Source organism: Chionomys nivalis, chromosome 2 (assembly GCF_950005125.1).
Source record: "Chionomys nivalis chromosome 2, mChiNiv1.1, whole genome shotgun sequence".
Classification (NCBI taxonomy): domain Eukaryota; kingdom Metazoa; phylum Chordata; class Mammalia; order Rodentia; family Cricetidae; genus Chionomys; species Chionomys nivalis.
Genome location: NC_080087.1, coordinates 70,311,798 through 70,327,252, shown reverse-complemented (window position 1 = coordinate 70,327,252; position 15,455 = coordinate 70,311,798). Strand labels below are relative to the sequence as shown.

Here is a 15,455-nt window from a genome sequence, read left to right as displayed (position 1 = left end):
GCCACCACACTAGGCCCTACACTAGAGGTGAGGGCACCTGAGAAGGGAAAGGACAAGTCTTCACATGGCCTCAGGCAAGTCACTCTGCTTCCCTGTAATCAGTCACCCATTTATCGCCTCACTTTCCCCCAACAGAGAACACTCTTGGTCATCTCCTCTAAGCACCGTTTTTTTTTTTTTTTTTTTTTTTTTTTTTTTTTTTTTTTTTTTTTTTTTTTTTTTGTGGACACAGGGCTTTACCTTAGTATCGCAGTCCCCAGAACCCACTGCCCCTCCCTTCTTAAGGCTTGTCAGGGTAGCTATCAGTGTCAAAGAATGCCACCTCATCTCCCCAGTGAGGCTGAGATCTCATCCTCCCCCTAAAACACAAAAACTCCTAAGGGCTTAGAAGGTTTTAATAAAAAGTTCAAGTTCTTCCAATCCCCCATCATACCCCATTCTGGTGTGGGGAAGAGAGGGAGCCTCCCCTACACCCCAGTAGCACCAGGGATAGCACCGTGATAAAGATGAGGTCACACCTGGCCTCCCTGAGACCCATGGGGCAGGGCCAAGGATGTGCCCCTGGGTACCACCCACCCCATCTGACTGCCCCTGCCTCCAACAACTGCAGAACTGAGAGCCAACTTACTCCCTACTGTGGGGGCAGTTTGGGAGGGCAAACCCCCAAGTCAGTTGCACCTCCTGAGAGCTTCTAGAGAGTCGCCATGGAGTGGCCCCCACCCCTTATGGCTTTGCTCCCTGGGGAGGAAGAGGCTGAGGGGAGGGGGATGGCTCCTGAAGTCTGCAGTGGGGACAGGGATGGGGAGGGGGACATCAAATGGCCAGGGCTCCCTTGCTTGAGTGGGGTTGGCTCAGGGGTCAGCAATCATAGAGCAATGAGGATCAACTCCCTAGGTATATCCTAAAAAACACACTCCCAGGATCAGACCTGGGTCAAGGGTCATCTTCCTTCCTTCCCTTCTGGAGCAGTCCAAGACAGAGACTATACTCCAGTCTGGGCTCCCTGCAGGCAGTCCATCATGGCTCACCACTGTTGATGTCCAGATCAATGGAACCATGACTGACCACCAGCCGGAGGCGCTTAGGTGGGCAGAAAGGAGCAAAGGCAAGGGCCTGTTTAGGGATAAGGTCAGGGGTGGGGACAGGGGCTGGGCTCCCAGTAGGAGCAGGAGCAGCTGGTAGGGCTGGGGCTAGGCGGGTAAGGTCCACACGCACCACAGAAGGCAGCCCATAGCGCCGGGCCCAGTACCAGTCCTGTTGTGGGGTCCAGCGGGTCTTGGGGAGCAGGTGCAGGGCCACTGTGGCCTCACCCCGTAGTTGACAGTGGGGACCACAGCCTCCCCATCGGTGTAGGGAAACATAGGCAGCATGGAGGACAGGGGACAATGAGGTCGGGCGGATCCTGGGACGGCGACGCTTCCGGGGGCGAACTCTGGGCTGGGGCTGAGGCATCCACTGGAGCCAGAGGGGCAAGTAGTCCAAGTGGGGGCTAGCAGGCAGCAGGCATGGGGGCTGGCAGGCAGCTGTGGTAGACAGGGAAGAGAGAAATAAAGGGGGAAACCGGTAAGCAGGGCCTGAGCAGTTCAGAAAAGCAGTGACCAAAAGGCTAGAGAACAGGGTTGTGCTCACCACAGAATGGGTCACGGCGCAGTGGGGACAGGTGGGAGCAGGCCCGCAGGCCCAGAAGGCTCTGCTGGCTGTTGTCCAGGCCCTGCTGCAGACGCCGCTTTGTCTCTCGGAGTTGATACTTGTCCAGGGGTTGTGACCGCAGCTCCAGTTCCCTGGGCTGAAGTCTGAAAGCTCCCTCACCTTTCCTGTGGGAACAGAAAAGGGCAAAAAGAGATGCTGGGCTGGAATCTTCATTTTCGAGTGAATCCTGAGGATGTTCCCCAGTCCCAGGACCCTCGACCTCCCAGGGTAGCTGGCTCACTCCACCACGCTCAGGCACGCCTACCTCTCACAGGTGTAGCATTCGCAGTGCTCATTCTTCTCACCAAAGAAGCCCTCACCATAGAAGCATGTCACTTCGTCCCCTGGCTCAATGTCCCGGAGCACCTTCACACAGGCAGTATTCCCATCTGAGGGTACAAACTGAAGCCATACCCACTCAGTACCCCCGCCTGAGTCACAGGGCGGGAGCTGTCCAACTTTTCAACCTGGCAGGCACCCTGGTCTAAGGGTTCTGTAATGGGTTAGGCAGGCCACAGCTGAGAAACTCCTGCCCCACCACATCATTTATTGGCAGCAGCCCTGGCTAGAGCCTGTCCTCTGCATGGCCCCTTAAGAGTTTGCCTTCTGGACCCTAAGAGATACACACATGGATCTACAGAGAAAGGAGAAAAAGACAAGATCTCCTGAGTAAAATGGGAAGATGGGGGTCATGGGAGAGGGTAGAAAGGGAGGGAAGCAGAGAAAAATGTATAGCTCAATAAAAACAACAACAAAAAGTCTGCCTTGTATCTACCTTTCCCTGCAAGCCTCCCAGCATGTTCTTCCCCCGACTTGGGGTCAGCGCCAAGCTCCACACCTCAGACCTGCCTAGCCCATCGCACAGCCCCTCAAGATTCACTTACTCCTTGCCATTCTGTGTCTGTGGCCACCTCCCTTCTCCCAAGGCTTCTGTCCACTCTGTAGCCCAATTCCCATGTCTTCCAGCTCTGCCTCTGGGATCACTCACCCCAAGGTTACCTACCCTAAAGGCTCCTCATTCTTGTCTCCCTCCCGTATCTGCATCTGTCTCTGTACTCCCTATCTGCGAGCAGACATGGTCATCCTAGCTATCTAGCCAGCCAGCCACTTAAACCTGACACCCAAAGATGCCTCCTTGGCTCATGGCCTCCAGGCCAAATGGCCAGTGCCCTCTTGGGTGTGCCACCTCCTGTACCCTTGTCCTCCTCTCCTCTTGCCCCTCTACCTTCAGCTAGTCCTTCATCACCTCAAGGCCCATCACCTGCCAATCTCCTCACGGCCACCCTCACTCTATACACCTCTTTCCCTCCCACGAAGCATCCTGCAAACTGCCGCTATAGCCTTCTAGAAACCAATCTCCCACTATGCAGCCAGGAGAGTCAACTAAGCTCACTGGTCTGACTGTTACCATCCTTGGGCACTGGCTGTCACCATCTGTGCCTCAGGGCCCCTTCCATATGATGTGAAATATCTTGCCCACTTGTGCCCCTAGTTTCTTTCAACACTTAGAAAAACTCTGGTCCTCCAAAGCCTGCTGGTTCCAGATCACTAAGCAAGCTGTTGATGGTGTGCATGCTGCCCTTTGCTTTCTGGCCTGGTGAAGGCTGTGTGTCATTACCCTGAGAGCCTCTGGAACACAGAACAGCTGTCTTAGGGGTGTTGACAGGAGAAACTTGAGGCCAGGCAGGACAGCCATAACTTGTCCCAGTTCTGAGTCAGGAAGCTGAGCTTTGGCCCTTATTTATGCCTTGGAGCCTCCCACAGTGGGTCAGAGGTCTGTGCCCCAATAGGATGCCCCTTACCTTATTATTATTACTTGGTTTCTTTTTAGTTTTTTTTTTTGAAGACAGGATCTTATTATTATATCATCCTAAGTGACCTGAAACTCACTATGTAGACCAAGCTGGCTTCCGACTTGCAGCAATCCTCCTGTCTCTATCTCCCAAACACTGATTTCACAGGTACAAGTCAGAGTGTCTAACTAAACCTCTGCTCTTGCTCCTGTTGGTCCCATGGTTTGAACTGACAGCACTCATATGCTACACAATCACTCTACCCTGAGCTACATCCCTAGCTCGGCTTGTTCTTTCTGTGGTCTTGCACGCCACCCTGAGCTATATCCCTGACCTTTTTGAAATATAGTTTCACTGAAGTTGCCCAGATTGGCCTAGAATTTAGAATTTCCTGCCTCACTCTCCCAAGACACTGGGATGACAGGACAACACCAGCACATGTTCTGGCCAGTTATCTCCTCCTCCCTTACTCCGCCCTTCTACCCAGTTTTTTTTTTGTTTTTGTTTTTTTTTTTTTTTTTTGGATTTTCGAGACAGGGTTTCTCCGTAGCTTTTGGTTCCTGTCCTGGAACTAGCTTTTGTAGACCAGGCTGGACTCGAACTCCCAGAGATCCGCCTGCCTCTGCCTCCCGAGTGCTGGGATTAAAGGCGTGCGCCACCACCGCCCAGCTACCCAGTTTCTTAGCAGAGGTGCTTGGTCTCCCGGATTTTCTCGGCTTCTCCCCTCCCCTGCCATCCATGCTGCCCAGGTGAGATTCTCCCCTCCCCTGCCATCCATGCTGCCCAGGTGAGATTCTCCCCTCCCCTGCCATCAATGTCCAGGTGAGATTCTCCCCTCCCCTGCCATCCATGCTGCCCAGGTGAGATTCTCCCCTCCCCTGCCATCCATGCTGCCCAGGTGAGATTCTCCCTTCCCCTGCCATCAATGCCCAGGTGAGCTTCTCCCCTCCCCTGCCATCAATGCTGCCCAGGTGAGATTAGCCACCTGCTAGTTTGTCTCTCCATTACACCTTAGGCCCCATTTTAGTCAGTAACCCAGGCTCTGGTAACAACAGTGCAAATACACTGTCGCCTCTTCTCCCTCTGACACCCTTGGGGACACATGCCTCCCCATGATGCCCACTCCAGGGGCTCCCACCAACTACAAGGGATGGACACCGCTTTATCAGGAGAGTCCAAAACTACCTCTCCTGCACCTTGCACCTTCATTCCCCACATGCCCACTCCTCTCACACTCTGCAGGGCTCACCTTGCAGTTGGGTTTGCAGTCTGTCGCAGTTGGATGGACATGAGAGAAGAGAGAGAAGAGAGTGAGCAAGTGAAGGCAGCCCCTTTCCCTGTCTCATCCACATGCCTGCCCTGCAGCATCTTCCCCCAGCCTTGCCCTCACCATGGTTGATGAAGGCAGCTGGGCCTAGCCACAACTGGGCACTCCTTTTCCGGGTGGAGTACATGATGCTGAAGTCGTTCTCTCCGGCCCTAAGCAGGTTCTCATCCTCTTCACGCAGCTCTGCAATGCAGCCTACCAGCAGCTCCAGTTTCTCGTTCTTCTTCCTGCCGAGAGTCTACGCTGTATGGCTCTGAGCAAGGCCTCCCAATCCTTACTGGGGTTGAGGACCTCTCATGCAGAATCCCCCAGGGAGCAGGGGCACCAAGGGGCAGGTGAGCCATTGCATTCTCCATCCTCTCACATCCACCAGGTCCTCATGTCTCACTAGCCCCACCTCCTCTGGGTCCTACCTCATCCACAGGGACTGAGTCTTGGCTCCCAGCAGCTCCCTTACCAAGCACGGGTAGACACGATCTTGGCCCCATTGGTCTCCATGGAGTAGCGGGTGCAGGGCAGAATGGTGAAGCCACTCTCAGGCAAGAAGGCGCGGAGGTAGCAAAAAATCTGAGAGGAGAGTAGGGGAGGGTGGGATAGTGAGGAGGGTCAACCACAAGGGGCCCCTTTCTCTTGGACCAGGTCTACTTTGTCATTGACTATATGGCCTAGATCCTCTCTGGGTCTAGGTGTCCTCATCTGTTAAAGGAAGAAGAGGTTGGACCCTCAAAGCTCACCAGCCCCCAATTATTTTCTTCTAGGATTCTGAGCCTTGCAGGGTGTCTTCAGGGGCAAGGCAGCTGGGACCTGGGGGCTGCTCTCCTAAGAGCTCCAGAATCTGTCGGCTAAATGGGGAGCACAGTGCAGGTCAGAGCAGGGCATGGGCTCCCTCACGTGGGTCTTGAGGGCAGCCTCCTGCCGAGGGGCCCGGTTCTGGAAGTATTGGGCCATCCAGCCTCCCACTGTCAGGGCCCGGTATGCAGCCTCCAGGTCCCGCTGTCTTAGGAAAGCTTCCAGTGCTGAGCGAAGGTAGTGCTGTCGTCGCAGAGTGGGCACAGGGCTGGGAGAAAGGATATGCCTGAGTTCCAGGGACTTCCAGAACGCTGACCCCCACCTGAAGCTTCAGGGAGGTCAGGCTGAGAGTTATAAAAATACAAGAGAAAAGGTCCAGGCCTGCCATTACCCCCAGAAACCTCTCACCTGACATTCATCTTATGGGTGCGGAAGCCGAGGTAGGGGTCAAGAACAAGGCTGGTGGCCAGGTCATCGTTCTCGCACAGTTCTCGGGCTGTCACTCTGTCAGGCCCCATGGTGCGCTGAAGATCATGCTGCTTCTGGCACCAGCGGGGCACAGGGATGTGCTCTGTGCCACTCAGAAGCTGTCTGTGGGTCCCACAGCCTGCTTATCTGTAGGAGAGCATGGGGTGGGTGGGGAGCAAAACTAACTTCACAGGCCTCTATGCAAGAATGACACCCAAAAGCTACTTCGGACAGTGAGGAAACCCCAGGAGAAACACTGTCTCTTGTGCATTAAGCACTTCCCTCCCCTCCCTGCAAAACAGACCCCGGTCCCCCAGTCCCACACACAACCTCCTCAGGACACGTGCGCTTTCATGGATGTCAGCACACACACAAACCACCTCGCCAAACGCACATGTAGGAAACAAGTCCCCGTGTGCCCAGGGACGGTAGATTAATTGGCATTGGCAATCTGAGATAACTTCAAAGCCTTGGCATGCCAGGAGGGAGTTGGGATAGCTGGGCCTCATCAAGGGAGAAGGTGAAAATGAACTCAATGTTTCTTAGCTTCTAGCCTGCCTTTGCTGACCCTCGCTAGGCTGGGTCTGTCTTCACCACCTCCCTCCAAGGTCACCCTACTCAGGGAGTGGTCAAATGGCTGTGGGTGGGACCCAGGCACCCTAGAGGGGAAGGGGGGGGGGGAGAATCAAGTACCTGCTCCCTGACTGAGAATTCCAGCAAAAGGGAGGCCCTCAAGGGAACAACAACAACAATACAGTAAGAAGGAAGGAACGGAAGGGAATGAAGAGCAGAAACAAGTCAAAACAAAGGGAAGGAAGCGAGAGCAAAGGGGGAAAAAAATAGATTCAAAAAACCAAATCAAGCGAAACGGAGGGACAGTTTACCCACTGCCCTCATCATGGGGTCTGGCAGATCTGCACCTTGGGAAAGAGCAATGTGAGAACAAGAAAGGAGGAAGAGTGGCTGAGACACGAAGAGAAGCTACAAGAACTGGGAGAAAGATCTGGAAAACAAAACAAAACAATAAGTCTGGGTTAGATGAAGAGGGTGCTAAGAAAAAGCCTGGAAGCTGGGGAGGACCTTATGGGAAAAGACAAATAAAGCAAGGTACAGGGGGTAGGAAGTGAAGGCTGCAAACATGGAGGGAAGTCAAAAGGACGCGGGGGGGGGGGGCGGCACCTACGGGTGCAAGGGAGGAGCCCACGAAATCCAAAGGGTAGGTAGACTTAGGGTCTAAGGAAGGGCCTAGCGGTCCCAAGTAGGGTTTGAGGGGAAGTCCTGGGGATCTGAAGTGACGAGAACATAAGAAGCACTAAGGGTTCGAGGAGGGAACTGAGGAAGCGCAGTAAAGCCTGGGAAGGTTGTAGAAGGGGGTGGGGAAGCAGTAAGAGTCGAGGCGAGGGCCTCAGAGGCCACGACAGTGAGACAGGAGTCAGGAAGTGACCTGAGAGTGACACGGGAGGTTACGGTGCAGGGAAAAGGTGTCAGGGACAGGCCCTGGTGGTGCAGAGAGCCGCCCCTAAAGGGCAAGGAAAGACCTGGGAGTGAGAGAGGAGTCTGCATGGGCTGCGAGGGTGCAGGGAAGGCTACGAGTGAGGAGCGCGAGGACCCGCGGGGCTGGAGACTTGGGCGGCAAGGCTCGAGGACGAGCCCGGGGACAGCCGGGTCAAGGGGTGACTGGGAGGCCGGGCGACGCGGGGCGGGGGCCGAGAGGGGGCTCAGAGGTCGGGCGCCGCGCCGCCCCTCACCCGCTTCTCCTCCTCCTCCTCAGGCGCCCGCGCTGCCGCCGCCACCACCTCCCACCGCCTGGTCCGGCTCTCGTCAGACACTGCCGCCGCGCCGCCCCTCGGCCGAGTTGACGGCCGGCCCATCCTTCTATTGGCCCAGTTCGCCGTCACTCCTCCGTTGCTATGAAACCCGCGTGGCTCTTATTGGCTGGCTCTCATTGCTTCCTTTTTTCCCGCCTCTTCTGGCCCCAGCCGGTGCCCTGACAAAACCCCCGCCACGCCCGCGCTGTCAATAAACCTAGCGGACTACAACTAATGGCTCACGTCACTGTCATTCAGCTGTTGCCATAGCGATATGTCCCGCCCCCTCCTCCTGCACGGCCCCAAATCAATGCTTTCATTGGCTTAAAGCGCCGTCGCTCCGAGCGAAACTCTGTCTGGGTCAGGTTATTCAGGTCCAAGTAGAAGGAGGGCGGGATCTGCCAGATCCAAACTTCGTATATTATTGGTTGATTTGGGAAAGCCTATGCTTCCATTAGCTAAGGCCTCCGTCCATCACCGTAGAGTCCCGAGCGCTATTCTCTTTCTTTCAGCTTCAGGGGGGCAAAATCTCAAAGCTAACTAGGAAGGAAAGAGGTGACTGCGCGCGCGCCTCCACTGCCCTCGGCCCCGGGAGATCATTGGTTGCCATGGCAACAAAACTTCATTGCCAGCCCTGCTTGACAAGAGGCCTTCTCTCTCTCTCTCTCTCTCTCTCTCTCTCTCTCTCTCTCTCTCTCTCTCTCTCTCTCTCTCTCTCTCTCTCTCTCTCTCCTCTCTCTCTCTCTCCTCCTCCTCTCTCTCTCTCTCCTCTCTCCCTTATCGTTTTGGAAATTGTACCTATATAAGCACTTTACTGTCTGTAAAGTTTTCTTGCCCTACCTATGAACAGATCGGAAAGAAGGGACGCTGAGAAGTTGAGATTTTGGAGACAAGCTCTGACTCATGGGGCGCTCCCGTGGGGAAATCCCTGTAATTAGGATCACCCACCTCTTCAATCCTGCAAATATAATTAGCGTATTATAATTACGTCCAAATAAATAAGTTCCATGCATGGAGCAGGCAGTCTTTGTTTTCCATGAGTTATCTTTTTGGTGGATTAGAACAATGCCTATGGCACAGAACGATTCATTAATGCAGGCTGAAGGAACAGCCGACTGAAGTGAGGCTGGGACCGTGAGATGGCTCAGCGGGTAAAGGCCCCCAGTCCTGACAACCAGGGTCCATGGAAAGAAAACAGAGACTCCCACAGGTTGTCCTCTGACCTCCATGTGCATGTCGGGGCCTGTGCATCCTCACACATGCACATACACACAAAGTAAACTAATTAAGATATAGTACTTCTTGTTAGAGACAGTATGCAGCCCTGGTTGTCCTGGAACTCACTGTGTAGACCAGCACTCAAGAGTCAGAGTTGGAGGCCAGCGTGGGCTACAGGCTCCAAAGCTACACAGAGAAACCCTGTCTTGAAAAACAAAACAAAACAAAACAACAACAAAAGTGTAACTTGCCAGAGGTGGAGGTGCTCACCTTTAATCCCAGTGCTCAGGAGTCAGAGGCAGATGAATCTTTGAGTTTGAGGCCAGCCTGATCTACAGAATAAGTTCTTTTTTTTTTTTTTTTTGGTTTTTCAAGACAGAGTTTCTCTGTCACTTTAGAGCCTGTCCTGGAACTAGCTCTTATATTGTAGACCAGGCTGGCTTCAAACTCACAGAGATCCGCCTGCCTCTGACTCCTGAGTGCTGGGATTAAAGGCATGCACCACCACTGCCTGGCCAGAATAAGTTCTGTGACAACCAGGACTACACAGATAAAACTTGTCTCAGAAAAACCAAAGACAAAACAACAACAAAAAGAGTGGGGCTCTTCAAAGTACAGCTCTCACATACGGTATCAATACCCTAGAGAAATGGTCACGTGGTCCAAAGATATGAATGGGAGAATACTTGCTACAACAACTGAAAACCTGAATTGTCCCCCATGTCTATCACTTGAAGAGCAGACAGATGGGCCGTCGTACACTCCCACAAAACAGCACCACCAGACAGTGGAAACAGGTGAGTGAAGGAGCATTTATCCAAATGAAGACCTATAGCACAACCTGTCCTGAGATCTATGTAGTTCAATGCCACTCACAAATGTTCCTGTTATGCCCAAATCCACGAAGTCCCCCAAAAGCCAACAAAGAGACTGAGTCCCATATGTAAAAGCAAAGAGCTTTTATTTAATGCAAGTTTGCAAACTCGGTATCTCTGCATGTCCAACATATTGGAATAAATGGAGAGCCCCATCTCAGTTAGAGTTGGGTTTTTAATAGTAAAGGTGGGGGTGAGGGGTTTCTGAGGTTCAGGACCCCTGATTGGCTGATATTTGTCTAGGGGTGTCCTGGTGAGTGTATGAACTGGCAGGTGATCCTATCTACAAGGTTGGAACGTTAGGCATTTCCTTTGGATGGTCTGTTCTTGGGTGGTGCTCAGGTAATCTCAGTTTGTGGTTCTTCCTGCAACCAGGTAAACTTCAGGGTAAACTACTGAGACTTATCAACGGCTGAGTCCTACTCTGGCAGGTGGCAATGTTTGGAAGTAAAGAACGTCCTTTGGGTGATCTGTTCATATTTAGCTTATCCTGGCTGGCTCCTAACAGTTCCAAACTCATGAAACAATTCTGAGGCTGAGCATTCACACTGCAAGAATGAAGACCACAGATAGAACCTGCCATATGGGCAAATCCCAGGACTCAGGAAGTGAAGACGGGATTTCCAAGCAAGCTGGCTAGCTAGTCTTCAAATCCACAAGCTCCAGGCTCAAGTGGAAAACCTTGCCTTGATAAACAAGGTGGAGAGGGGGCTGGAGAGATGGCTCAGAGGTTAAGAGCATTGCCTGCTCTTCCAAAGGTCCTGAGTTCAATTCCCAGCAACCACATGGTGGCTCACAACCATCTGTAATGGGGTCTGGTGCCCTCTTCTGGCCTGCAGGCATACACACAGACAGAATGTTGTATACATAATAAATAAATAAATATTTAAAAAAAAAAAAAAAAAAAAAAACAAGGTGGAGAGGACTAGAGACACAGCTCTTCGGATCAAGGCAGGATCAAGGTGTTTTACTGTCCTTGGAGATCTAATTTTTGACAAAAGTACATAAGCTTACATTGGAGAAGAGACAGCATCTCCAATGAATTGTGTTGGGAAAGACTTGATTTACACAAGAAAACGAATGGGATTAGATTCAGGGAGTGAGAAATGGTCTCATGGTAAAGGTGCTTGCTTCTAAGCCTGAGGACCTAGTTGGATCCCTCAGACTCACAGGATGGAAGGAGAGAACCCAGTCCTGAAAACTGTCTTGTCATTTCCACACCTATTCCCTCCCCACCTAAATAAATAAATGTAATAAAAGTGTATTTTAAAAAAAGAAAGGTCATGCGTGGTGACTTGTAGAATCCCAGAACACTTGGTGTTAAGACAGGAAATTACCTTCAGTTCAAGGCCAGCCTGGGCTACGTGATTGTGAAGCCAGTCTATGCTACTACACGTGGTTTTGTCTCAGAAAAAACAAACAGATAAACAGTCGAAAAAAGTCACATATAGTGGCTCATAACAGTAACCCTGGGAAGCTGGGCGATGGTGGTGCACGCCTTTAATCCCAGCACTCGGGAGGCAGAGGCAGGCGGATCTCTGTGAGTTCGAGACCAGCCTGGTCTACAGAGCTAGTTCCAGGACAGGCTCCAAAGCCACAGAGAAACCCTGTCTCGAAAAACCAAAAAAAAAAAAAAACAAACAAACAAACCAGTAACCCTGGGTGCTAAAGCGGAAGGATTGTGGTCCTTCAGTCTGAGGCCAGCTTGGGTCACATAGCAAATGTAAGGCCAGTCCTGGCTACATGAGACCCTCACTCAAATATACTCACGCATACAATATCAGATAGCAGACTAAGGATATAGCTCAATGCTAGAAGCTAGAATACACAAGGTCCTAGGTTCAATCCCTAGTTCTGAGAATAAGAAGAAGAAGAAGGAGGAGAAGGAAGAGAAGAAGAAGAAGGAGAAGAAGAAGAAGAAGAAGAAGAAGAAGAAGAAGAAGAAGAAGAAGAAGAAGAAGAAGAAGAAGAAGAAGAAGAAGAAGAAGAAGAAGAAGACAACAATGACGGTGACTCAGTGGCTGGAGAGATGGTTCAGCAGTTAAGAGCACTGGCTGCTCTTCCAGAGGATCTGGGTTCAATTTTCAGGGCCCACATGACAGCTCACAACTGTCTGTAGCAGGCAAAATACCAATGAACATAAAACAAACAAACAAAAGCCCTAATGATCTCAGGACCCAGGTTCAAATCCCAGAATCCACATGGCAGTTCACAATGGTCTGTAACTCTAGCTCCAGGTATTCCAATGCCTTCTTCTGGCCTCCACAGGCACCAATACAGGCACCAAGTATGCAAACGATACTCATACAAACATGTAGCCAAAACACGTATACGTTTAAAATAAAAGTAGAAATAACTTGCTGGGTGGTGGTGGCATACACCTTTAGCCCAGCACTTGGGAGCAGAGGCAAGTGGAACTCAGTGAGTTAGAGACCAGCTTGATGGACAAAGGAAGTTTCAGGACAGCCAAGGCTGTTACACAGAGAAACTCTGTCTCAAAAAAAAAAAAAAGAAAGAAAAAGAAATAATTTAAAGAAATCATTGTAGGGGATTTTCCAAATAACTGCTAAGAATACATTTAAGAAAAAAAAGGAAAAATAGCACAAAGTCACTTCCAGAATGTTGTTGAAGCAGATTCCAGGATAAGGGTGTAGCTTGTGGTTACAGAACAGACACCAAGGGTGAGGCTTGTGGTTGATCTTTGGTGTGCATGGCAAACAACTGAGGCCTTGTGCCATCAGTGGGAGAGGAAGAGCCCAGGTTCACTCCCTTGAGAAGAAGTTGGGACAGGATCTCACGTGTCCAAAGCTGGTCTCTACGACCCTGAATTCCTGACCAGCGACCTCCTTCATAGTGTGGGTATCACTGCCCTCACCGCACCCATTTTACTTGGTGCTGGGTTAAACCCAGGGATTCATATGGGTTAGGAAGAGCTCTACCAACCCAATTATATCTCAGCGTTTTTGTTTGTTTGCTTTCTCTGTGTATCCCTGGCTGTCCTGAAACTCACTCCGTAGACCAGGCTGGCCTCAAAATTAGAGACCCACCTGCCTCTGCCTCTACAGTGCTGGGATCAAATGAGTGCACCACCTACCCTCCTCCTTTCCCACCCCTGTCCCTGGCACTTTTTGGGATTTCGAGAGAAGGTTTCTTATAGCTCCAGCCGGCCAGGATGTCACTATACAGCTCAGTTTGTCCTTAAATCCAGGAGATGCTTCTGCCTCAGACTCCAGAGTGCTGGGATTACAGGCTTGTCCCACTGCGCCTGACCTTCGTGTCCATGCTGACTGTCACCCCAGAAGCAGAAGTAGGCTGTCGCAGGCCCCCAGACCTTAGCACAACCTGTGCCATGATAGAAAGTACCATTCAGGCTTTAGAACCTAGCACATAGGTAACAACACCTGCCAAAATGAGAACAAAGCTCCAAAATCCACTGAAGTTCACAGTTAGGGGAAAGTCTCTAAATGTACTAACCTTGCTTTTCGGCTTCTGTAGTTCTGCTTCTGGGGAACTGTTATTGTTAACTGAAGTATGTCAACCCAGGATAGGGTTTTTGTGCTTAAAAGTTCATCCTGAGAAAAGCTCAGTGCTATACTGGAATCCCAGCCACACAGTGTAGTCTCTGACAGGCTAATAAAGACTTTCCGGGGACTGCAAAAAATGGCTCCATGATTAAGAGCACTGACTGCTCTTCCAGAGGTTTGATTCCCAGCACACAAAGAAGCTCAAAATTGTCTAGTTCTAGGGGATCTGACACCCTCTTACGGACATTCGTGCAGACCGAACACCAGTGCACACACCAATAACTCACAATGAAGTCAGGACAATGTAGCAAGTCCCCTCTTAAATGCAAAAATGTGGGCCAGGCGGTGGTGGCACGCACATTTAATCCCTGCACTCTCAGGAGGCAGAGACAGTCAGATGTCTGGGAGTTCGAGGCCAGCCTGGTCTACAAAGCGAGTTTTAGGACAGCCAGAGTGGTTACACAGAGAAACCCTGTCTTAAAAAGAAAAAAAAATGCAGAAATTTGGGCTATGCTAAGTACTTCTTGGTCTGATGTTGCTCTAGTTAATACATTCCTAGATTAAAATCTGACTTTCTAACAAGGCACACACACCCCCACCAGCCACTCCAGTCTTTGAAGTTGTTTGTCTTCCATGATTTTTGAGACCTCATCCATATCTATTCCCTCATCAGTTCAGTGTGTAACAATCTGGTCAACCTCCCTGAGAAATGTTGAATCTGGCTTGTTTTTTTGGTTTGTTTGTTTGAGATAGTGTCTCCTGTCACAGGGATTATCCTCTAATTTGTACACAGCTGTCCTTGAAGTGGCCCTCTTACCCCTTCCTCCCTAGTGCTGGGATCACAGGTGTCCATCATCGTCCTTTGATAAAGATTTGCCGGGGCTGGTAAGATGGCTCACCAGGTAAAGGCATTTGCAGCCAAGTCTGACACACACACATAAAATAAATAAGCATAAAGTTTTCTTTTAGAGATTTGCTGAAGGATGTAGTAATAAGTAATATCAACCACATAAGAAACAAGGGAGTGGGCTGGAGAGATGGCTCAGAGGTTAAGAGCACTAACTTTTCTTCCAGAGGATCCAGGTTCAATTCCTAACACCCACATGGCAGCTCATGACTGTCTGTAACTCTAGTTCTAGGGGACCCAATACCCTCACACAGACATACATGCAGGCAAAACACCAATGCACATAAAATAAAATTTGAAAATTAAAAGAAAATGAAATAAGGGAAAAAATATAGGTTAAAAGAAAACTGTTAAACCGGGCGGTGGTGGCACACGCCTTTAATCCCAGCACTCAGGAGGCAGAGGCAGGCAGATCCCTGTGAGTTCGAGACCAGCCTGGTCTACAAGAGCTGGTTCCAGGACAGGCTTGATAGCAACAGTGAAACCCTATCTCGAAAAACCAAAAAACAAAACAAAAAAAACCTGTTATTCATAGGCAGGCAGCTGTTCTTCTGGTCTCCATATGCATGCCGTGATCCCAGCGTGTTCACACACATTACACAGATAAAAGCGTTTGCACGCGCACATATGCACAAATGTGGCCTCCATATGCACACCTAGCGTGTTCACACACATACACAGATAAAAGCGTTTGCACGCGCACATACACACAACATGGAATAAACACAAAACAAAAAAATGAAGGTGGGGTCATTTTCTTCTTATTTTCTTTTTCCTTTCCATTGCTAACCAAAGTGGACATAGGGTACAGGAGCCTCTGTCTCTAAACAATAAACCGAGCAATAAATATACCGTTCAGTGACAATATGACTCTCACCTCTAGTGCTAAAGCATTCCTGTCACTTCCAAAGGAAACCTCAAACCCACTACTCAGTTATACATTTCTCCTCCTCCCCCCACCCCTTGCCGCCTCTCACCTGCTTCCTAGCTCTGTGTGTTTGCATATGGGCAATCTCTGTGCCTCACTACCCACTGGGGCATCAGGCTCTCTCAGAAG

General features: G+C 50.6%; 1 protein-coding gene across 3 annotated transcripts; it reads right to left on the bottom strand.

Annotated features, from left to right (window-relative positions):
• Window positions 1-290: 290 nt before the first annotated feature.
• Window positions 291-7,883, bottom strand: Kmt5c (lysine methyltransferase 5C). Of its 3 annotated transcripts, none has more exons than XM_057763300.1 (9): window positions 7,815-7,883; window positions 6,007-6,213; window positions 5,701-5,866; window positions 5,267-5,376; window positions 4,873-5,036; window positions 4,732-4,751; window positions 1,955-2,091; window positions 1,630-1,814; window positions 291-1,523 (listed from the first exon to the last, which is right to left on the bottom strand). In XM_057763300.1, exons 2-9 carry the CDS (start codon window positions 6,114-6,116, stop codon window positions 1,018-1,020), a joined length of 1,398 nt encoding a protein of 465 aa, XP_057619283.1. In that variant the 5' UTR covers window positions 6,117-6,213; window positions 7,815-7,883; the 3' UTR covers window positions 291-1,017. The 3 variants fall into 3 exon arrangements, with proteins under 3 accessions (XP_057619283.1, XP_057619282.1, XP_057619284.1); XM_057763299.1 differs by lacking the exon at window positions 7,815-7,883 and adding an exon at window positions 6,760-6,775; XM_057763301.1 differs by lacking the exons at window positions 5,701-5,866; window positions 7,815-7,883 and having other exon boundaries at window positions 6,007-6,107.
• Window positions 7,884-15,455: the final 7,572 nt, after the last annotated feature.

Bases quoted from the DNA above. Each gene is read 5' to 3' on its own strand.
- Kmt5c (XM_057763300.1), bottom strand. From the start codon at position 6,116: ATGGGGCCTGACAGAGTGACAGCCCGAGAACTGTGCGAGAACGATGAC. The intron at 5,867-6,006 runs GTGAGAGGTTTC...CCTTTCTCCCAG, and splicing joins ACCCATAAGATGAATGTCAG to CCCTGTGCCCACTCTGCGAC. The intron at 1,524-1,629 runs GTGAGCACAACC...TGTCTACCACAG, and splicing joins GCGCCGTGACCCATTCTGTG to CTGCCTGCCAGCCCCCATGC.